Below are 9,309 nucleotides of genomic sequence, written 5' to 3' on the forward strand. Positions count from 1 at the left end.
CAAAACTTTCCATGATAAAATTGCCAATCCTGAAAAAGGATTCTCCATGCGCATGCAGAAGACCTATGAGGGTTCCGATAGCTTTCCTGATTTTCCACAGTATCTGTTCTAGGAAGTTGTGGCTTAATAAAACAACAAAATAGTTTAAAATAAATTCATAATTTTTAATATACATTTTTATTTTATATTATTGAGATTTCTTTCCGTTTGACTTTACCATCATTTTTATCCATTTCATGCCTTACTGCCTCAAAATCATTTGACATCATCTCAGAGTTAGTCTTTTTTTCCCACATGGCAACCGTGTGCTGTGGACATTATCTAGTTCAATTTCCTAATTTCACGATTCACCCCCATGAATATATCCAAAAATCTTGTCATGTATCCAAAAAAAAGATCAACGCGTTGGCATGTCTCAATGTGTGGTCAAATGTTTATTGAGGCGAAATAAGAATCATGATACTATTAACAATTGTCACAGATGAATAAAATCTTAAACAAATAATTTAAATAACTTTGGTTAATATACATGAGCTACTAAAGCAGTCATTCACAACACAAACATAAAATTCCATGTTTTTAACACGATTTTGTTTATCATTTACAATGATGATTAGTCGATGCTTATTTGTTGATGCATCATGAGAAGTGACCATGAAGCATGTTTATTAAAATTATTGTAAAGACTCCAAGTTGGGGTTTCGAGATTGTTCCGTGATTTTCTGTAAAATATAAAATGGATAAAGTAATATTTAATAAATTATGTTGTTCATAGACTTTCTTGGTCTATTAAGAAAGTTTCATGAAAAAATCTGCTGTATTTTTCTTATCATATGACTAGCTAATAACTACTCTCAAGTGTCTACTTAAAAATACTGATTCAAAATATTGAGGAAAAATCTATTTCGTGCTAATCGATCAGTAAAATATTCAAAACAGGATTTATTTTACAGTATTTGAGTCGGATAGACTCATGTCTATGAAACAAAAAATTGATGCATAGTCGGAATGTTCGTCTTGAAAGTATGATCGTAAAAAAACTTAATAATTGATTTTCATATTAACTGTTCGTAATATTTTTCAGTTATTAAGTGTCATAAAAGAATTAAAATCTATAAACATTACTTTCTAAGCATAGGACAGGAACTTAAGATCAAAGGAAAGGAAAGTAGGACATTTGCCCATAATTTTAATCGAATCTTCTAATATTGGGGTTTGTTCTAATCGGACTCTATTATGTAATTTGGAATCCTTCCAATCTGGTCCCTCCTACTTAACATATTCCCAATATGATCATCCTAGAATCAAAGTTTTACTAATATCCTTAAAATCACGAGTTTCAAACATACCGAGTAAACAAAAAACCGTTAGAATAAGTCGTTAACTAGATATTAACTAGTTACTGACTTCAACTAGTTAAAGCGTATTTTTGTCTTCTCGGGATTTTTTAAATTTTTAAAATGTGATCTCGAGTGACACAAATGAAGAAAGCTACACCACATGTGGAATCCATGTACATATCTGACGTACATAAATTGTCAAGTTCTTTTATATCTCAAGACTGCCAAATAGAGGTAGCTTATGCTAGTTTTATTAGTTTGGCGGTGGACAATAATTTTCGCCATAAAAATGGGTCGAAATAAGTTATGATTTTGCCATTTTACCATCAGGATGACTTCTCGTCTTACTATCAATACAACGACTTAGCAATTCCGAGTGGACAACTTAACGTAATGTCTAATTAACATCTAGACTCACGGCCGACCAAAGACATATTTTAGCTATCCACTCACGGATGTCCTAGCCAACACGATGTGCTGTTCGGGAAAGAAAGCTTTAGCGGAGCTCTAAAAGTTCTTTGGCGAAGTCTTCTTCACTTGTACCCATGATAACATTTATAATTAACCAAAATGTTCCATATGCATTACACTAACGTTCCTAAGACATATCAATGTAATACATCTGGAACATTTTGGTTGCATGAATTTTGTAGATTAGTGTAAATTTGTCAAAAATGCCCAATAACCCCACGTCTAGATCATTAAACTACTGTAATCCGTCACCCGTCAGGTCAAAATACTTAACAAAAATATAAATTATATTTTAAAATTTCCAATAACCATACTGAATATATATAACATGTAGTAAACGTGCCAATGTCTAATTAGTGACAAAATGTATATAAGTGTTTGACATGAATATATAAGCCCATACTGTTTATAAGAAAAAGTGCATTAAAATATTGAAAATAAGGTGCTGATAAATTTATGGCGCAAATTTGTTCAAAAAAAGAGAAAGAATTGGAACTAGGAATTTTGAATGATTGATTTATAGTGCAAGTCAAAAAATGTTGTTCCTACATACTAAATTCAAAATAATACTCGGTTGATTTGTTTTAAAAAGCCTAAATTTAAATTTCTTACCGTTACTTAACTCAGATGCAAGCATATTATCTCCATCAATTGATATTTTACTAGTTGACGTTTGCTTGGGGTCTGTAATTATTATACACATTTTTCCATATGATATATCCAATTTTCAAAAAAAAATGCAAAACAAAACAAAAAACAAAAATTTCTTTGCAAAAAATAATTAAAATATGATTTGATGATGAATAAGCTGCTTATTTTATCGTAGTTTGCATAATTATGATCCAATTGAACTATGAATTTTCACATTTTTTAATAGCTATGCTATATTATATCCCAAAGCAAAATGCTTCATTTATCCCTTATATTTCATTATTTTTACATATTAATCATTGCAAATCAGCAGAATAAAGTCTTAGAAAACAATTATATTCAGCAACATACCGTCATAGATGATGGTCTCCTTCCTTTCATAATCCGTATCGTTTATTTTCATCAAACACGTCACTGATGCGTCATCTCTAATATCATTCTTGCTAACTTGTGCTGTGATCGTAACATTATAAAGACTCGTTGCATTCCTATAATCAACATCTGTCGAGAGATTTTTCTCTTCGTCATCAAATCTATAGCAGAATAGAATGAGTCATAAGTTCATGAGTCAAGGAATCATGTGGACCATGTGTCAGGCATCCATCAGCTTTTTTTGAAGGAAATTCAAGGAAATTAGGAGATTCATCCAGAATTGTCACTTGACATTTGGAGATCAAATGCTAAGTTTAGAATTTACTTCAATAGCTGTTTTATGTCTGGAGCAGTGGTGGGCAACCTTTTTATCACGGCACACCTTGTAAGCATCAGACACGGAATACGATTCATATCATTTCCATAAAATCTAGTGTAACGCGACATTCAGGTTGACCACCACTGATTTTAGAACCATACTTCCTTGAATTCCAGCTTAATGGATACGCTGACCATAAATTCAAAACTTCTCAAGTAGCTAATAACTTACAAAAATTTTACTTCTGGAAATGGATAAATATTAAAAACAGAACACTCAAAATTAACAATTTGCTCAGTTTCATCTATGGTATACTTTATGTTGATTGCGTTTTGTGGATGTATGATAATCATTTGTGATCCTTTCTTGTCTGAGCTTTGGAAAGTTTGAACATCGCATGTGTAATTTCCTGTATCTAAAATTGATGGTTTCTTGATAGCCTATGATGAAAAAAAAAATAGAGGATGAATGATTAAACGGCTCAGTTCCATTAAAATTCATTTATCTTACCAAGGCACTATATTTCTTAAACTTTTCATCAGATGCTGAATATTCAGTATTGATTCGGTCTTTAAAGTGATTCTGTGTAAGAAGAAGAAATTATCAACATGTCACATAGAACTAAAAGTTGAGGTTTCTTACCAAAGCATAAGGCTTTTTCTGTGGAATCCACTGATATATAGGAACATTGTTGTGAAGCCATTTAAGCACAAATCCTATCTCATTCTCGGCTATCTCAAAATCGCAATTCAATATCAACTCTTCGGAATTGCTATCTTCCAAATAAAATGAAGGAACTATCACCTTATTTATCTTCGTTGCTCTACATGCTGTAAAATCAAAAGAAAATCGGAATTGGAATTTTAAAATTTCGCACACTCAGTCGAGTAAATTTCTTATATCCTAAAATTTTCTTATATTTATTTTACACATTAGTACAAATTACTGTAAAATGAATGAAAAACAATCACATGTGCGCCCCATACGTCTGAGAGTCGAGGAGAAAAAAAAAGATTTTCTTGTTGTACTGAAAGAAAAATTATATATCTGCGATTCTGTTTTATTGCCACTTGATGATGCCATACATTTTATTTATGGAAATGTATTAATATATAAATTTAGTCGGCCATGCTAAACACCTAACGCAATTCATCTCTAAATGCATCAATTCTGTCCTCAAGAATAGATAATATGAAATGACTGTAAACCCGGACAGGTAAGGAACATTCTCATGAGTATACTCATAAAATTGAGCATTAGAAGAGCCCTCAAAGCTCATTGGAGCAGAACAGAAATGAGCAAATGCCAGCCCAACGTGCGGACAGAGAATTTGTACAAACTAAGTGACAGAGTCAGATGAAAAGCCTTCTGATGTAATCAAAGCTTCATGTAGGAACATGGTTGCGGTAAGGAAGTAATACTCTTGAGCACGGATATTTAGGTGATGCTCATTGCATGTTAGAGAAATTCTAAAAGTATAAGCTGCTTTAGGATTTATTGATATTTCTACTGGACAATTTCAGTTACGATCAAAATTTCGAAGCTGCCTCGATTTTAGTATGGACAAGTGACTCTATATGAAACCCGAGTCGACTTCGAGCTCTATCAAAATTAAGAAAAACTAGGTAATAAATCGAAAACAACTTTTAAGATCTTCAAAATTGCCATTGTGTTTGATCATCAAATAATTTATTCTATTCTGCAGCGCATTTAAGATAAAAGTCATCTAATAGCATCCAAACTGGATTTAGAAATATAAATTAATATTATGCATCGTCATTCATATACCCAGATTGACACATATAGAAATATCTCAACCTTGACGTGACAAAGTGGCAGTAGACTTGACATGGGCGCTAGGGTCCGAATCCTAGCATATCTAGGATCAAAATTTCCTGGCTACAACCCTGATACTGAGAACCAAACGTAACTGGATTATTATCGCCTTGTTGCGGAGGTGACAAAATTTCAATATGTACCGATCGGGTACGACGTACAAAAATAATGGAAATTTTCAAGTAAAGTAATATATTTGATGTTTTGGTACTGAAAAGTCAACGGCACGAGTATATTTCCGTTGTAAAAACTCATATCTCTTAACACCCCTATTCAAATTGTAATATTTTTAAAACCAATTCATTGTACGCAACAGGTTGCTTTTTGGAATATAAGTATGATTTTGTCTAATCTTCACTGATTGAATTTTCTTTGATTACTCTCAGTCAGACCACCAAATTTACTGACGCAAAAATCCCTACTTATTCTGTTTACAGTTGAAATTTTATATGAAAATGCGCTTTTGTATGACCTACAGAAATGTTTTGAAAACGTTTCTTATAATATTACAGAAATTTTCTTTTAAAAATGTTTAATTTTGTCTCTAAAATGAGTCATGTCTGTCGGGATTAATAAAATAAGCAGAAGATTTCAAAATACAGTCATGCAAAAATAAAAAGATATTTAGGAGTCGTTCATGTGTTACGTTCAATTTTTGAGAATTTTGAGTCCAGCAGACATTTCCATGCAAAATCCGAGTCGACTTCGAGCTTTGGCTCAAAAAAATTATAATTTCTGGATGTTAAATTTGGAACAAAGTGAGAAGGAAAAATCAATATTTTGTCCATAACATAACAAGTGAATGTCCCCTTAGATCTAGAAAATTTTGCAATGTTCAATTGAATAAGGAAACGGATGTTCTGTATTTTGCAGACTGCAATTAATAATGAGGACAATCAATTAACAATAAACTGTTCGCAGACAATTTTCTAAATTCAGTAACAAGTTGCAGTATTTAGTCTAGAAGTGAAGATTTTCACCCCACCTCAAATATGCCCTGACCTGACCTTTATTTAAACAGCAGACACCTAATATACACAAAAATCCATTATCATAAGCACTTAATTGATTTTGATGAAAATTAATTGATTTATATGCCAACATAAATCAACTTATGAATGGGATTTCAAAACAAATATCATTTAATAATTCAATTTCCTAAGTGCAGCTGTTTCATCTGTAATGCGTTCAAGTTTATCGATATTGTAGCTTTATGCTCATTTTTTTCGTAAATATTTAGGATTTTTTTCGACGCGAAGAACATCACTTACATCATAGATATATTTTGAAATCATTAAAAACTATGATGATCTATTTTAGAAAATTTGTGATTTCATTTACAGTACAACTTTATGTGGATGATCGAGTCTGAACAATTGTATTTTAGATGTGATCACTTACCTTTCATAAAGATTAAAAATAAAACCCAAGAAATTAATTTTATCTCCATTGCTTTTTCACTTCTATTTTTGAATTTAATTTGTAAATTTTTTTTTATGAATCTAGCTAGCCACTTTACACAGCAATAACACACATTGTTTGGTGAGAGAACCGTTAATGATTTTTCTTTTCGATAGTTTTCCTTCACTTATTCTTGAAATAACAATGCACAATATGATGAATGAAAGGATATGAAAGTTCTATGTCAAGCAGTGTTTGCTATATAATATTAAAGTGTAGATGAAAGAATGAATACAATTTATTCACACAATATTTGAAAATAAAGTTTCTAAATTTAATTTTTCACATTTTCCTACCGAATAATATCTCGGTCTTATTCAGAAAAAAACATTTTTCTCGGGATTTAAGTATTCTTTTTGCTTACTCGCCGGCAGTAAAATTTTAACTAACAGAATTGAATATTGGAATATTACACATGTCTTTTAACTACGATGATACCCGAACTCATTCACATATGCTCGTGCTACGAATACTATAAGTAATGTTTTCAAGTGAATGTATATATATGAAAGTATGAATTTATACTTTTTTTATATTCAGTTAAAAGTCAAAACAAAAAGAGCGTAACAAGATGATAGAAGAATTTTGAATGTGTGCATAGTTTCATGCATGATGGCTCAAAACTCAACGAAGCGAAATCGACGTTATAGAAATGTATATTTGATATGTGTTGATTATTTTATTACGAATTCTATCCATATGAATATGAGTAAATGGATCTTTATGTTTCATTTATGATAAGAGAATCTTGCACACAAAAGAATACGGTGTGCAATCTCTGCCGCATCTGATGAGATCGTAAACCTAGTAAGCTATATACTTTTCAACGACTCAATTTACATCTTTCATCACGTTGGAAATAAAATTAAATGTGAATTTTTTAATTATTTTTTATTTTAATAAAACTAAGGAAATAAAATGCTTAATATTTGATTCAAAAAACTCTTTTTGGCGCCTGAATGAATAATTTTTCTAACAGACAAATGCAACACCAACACAATAGGGGATTCTTTAATAAAACTGTTAAAAAATTCAATTAAGTTTGTCAGTTGCTTCTCTTTAAATTAGTCAAGACACATTTTAGTTAAAATTTCAAAATTTACAAAGCCGTTAGAGAATTTACACATCATTTTTTACACAATGTTTGCCAATAGATGGCGCTATGTGTATTTTACCTTTTAAAGATCTGATCATATTTAAATAAATACTGAAAGGTATAAATATCATTTTTTTAATGAATTGCAAAATGCTAATGTATATTTTTAAATAACCCCGAGTGGAAAAGGCTGTGATTATTCGACGTTATGTCTAATAATTAAATTGGCAATTGTGGAATTTGTCATAAAATTTCATGTTTATAACTATACCTAAGATCAACTAATTACAGTCTGTTATACTCAGGAATGTAGAAAATGTCACATTTTTATGGATGTCTTTGAAGATGCTCAAAACTGATTTGTGTCTACCTTTACAACTGCAATTTGTGAATTGTGAACTGTGAACTGCAATTTTTGTAATAAGATTAGGCCGAACTCAGCTATCACGGTATCGTCAAGACAACTTCTCAACTTATCGTCAATGATTTTGCGGCGATGTAGCGGTGCCTTAACGATCACGTTGTGATATTCGGAGAGATTTGTGAATTCATTTTCTTGAAACTGCTTGAAAACGTGGCTGACTCGTTTTTGAATTTATTAAGATCGAAGACCTTCCAAGTCACCTGGAAGTTTTTTCACCAAAAAAACAGTGTATTTTGCGACAAAGTTTAAGGGGCGACACTTCCGATTTCCTAAACAATTTTGAATTGTCCTTTATTTCTAGTTAAACTGAGTTTACAAATTGATGAAGCTATAAATCACCCACAGGTCAGAACACCCACTCGAATTTTTCGAGTTCCAAATTTTGGGATCCGAAATTTTTCGAGTTCCAAAATTTTGGGATCCGAATTTTTCGAGTTCCAAATTTTGGGATCCGAAATTTTTCGAGTTCCAAATTTTTGGGATCCGAATTTTTCGGGTTCCAAATTTTTGGGATCTGAATTTTTCGAGTTCTAAAATTTTGGGATCCCAATTTTTCGAGTTTCAAAATTTTGGGATTCAAATTTTTCGAGTTACAAAATTTGGGATCCGAAATTTTTCAGGTTCCAAATTTTTGGGATTCGAATTTTTCGGGTTCCAAAATTTTGGGATTCAAATTTTTCAGGTTCCAAAATTTTGGGATTCGAATTTTTTTTTCGAGTGATAAATTTTTGGGATCCAAATTTTCGAGTTCCAAAATTTTGGGATCCGAATTTTTTTTTCAGTTCCAAAATTTTAGTTCCGGACTTTTTGGAGCTCGAAAATTTTGGAATCCGTACGACAAGCTAAGTAAGCATGCTTTAATACTTTATATTCTTAGCTAATTTTAAAAAAAGTTATAAAAAGTTTAAAAATAACTGGTAAAAAGAGTCACTCTTTTTAAATCAAAAAAATCAAAATCATTTTTACTAAAAATTGAACCTTATTACAAAAATAAAAAATCTTCAATAAAAAACTTTTAACTGTCACAAACGTGCGATTTTGTCCACCACTTGGAAATGTATGTGGTATTTATGATGGAAACCCGTGATTTTCATTTTCGGTTATGTTTATGGAAATATTTTCGTGGGTGTTCTGGCCTGTGGGTGATTTAAAGCTTCATCTTATAAATTTATTAATTTCATTTCGTTAATTTTCATGAAATTCTTAGAATCTTAATAAATCTTCAAAATGCCCAAATAAATTTAACTCGAATAAATAATTGAGTATTATTGTACAATTACGGATAATTTCACTTTTTTATATGAAGTATAAAATACTTAAAAAGAGACGGATCAATCTT

General features: G+C 31.0%; 1 protein-coding gene across 2 annotated transcripts; it reads right to left on the minus strand.

Annotated features, from left to right (window-relative positions):
* Nucleotides 1–143: 143 nt before the first annotated feature.
* LOC139088010 (uncharacterized) lies at nt 144–6,896 on the minus strand. 2 transcript variants are annotated; one of them, XM_070636998.1, is made up of 8 exons: nt 6,747–6,896; nt 6,391–6,648; nt 3,796–3,983; nt 3,664–3,735; nt 3,385–3,593; nt 2,814–2,995; nt 2,424–2,495; nt 144–722 (listed from the first exon to the last, which is right to left on the minus strand). In XM_070636998.1, the coding sequence occupies exons 2-8, from the start codon at nt 6,437–6,439 to the stop codon at nt 640–642; spliced, it is 855 nt and encodes a 284-aa protein (XP_070493099.1). In that variant the 5' UTR covers nt 6,440–6,648; nt 6,747–6,896; the 3' UTR covers nt 144–639. The 2 variants fall into 2 exon arrangements, with proteins under 2 accessions (XP_070493099.1, XP_070493100.1); XM_070636999.1 differs by lacking the exon at nt 2,424–2,495 and having other exon boundaries at nt 6,391–6,834.
* Nucleotides 6,897–9,309: the final 2,413 nt, after the last annotated feature.

This window comes from Chironomus tepperi, unplaced genomic scaffold, assembly GCF_022539635.2.
Source record: "Chironomus tepperi strain 1889 unplaced genomic scaffold, CSIRO-AGI_Ctep_v1 contig_161, whole genome shotgun sequence".
Lineage (NCBI taxonomy): Eukaryota > Metazoa > Arthropoda > Insecta > Diptera > Chironomidae > Chironomus > Chironomus tepperi.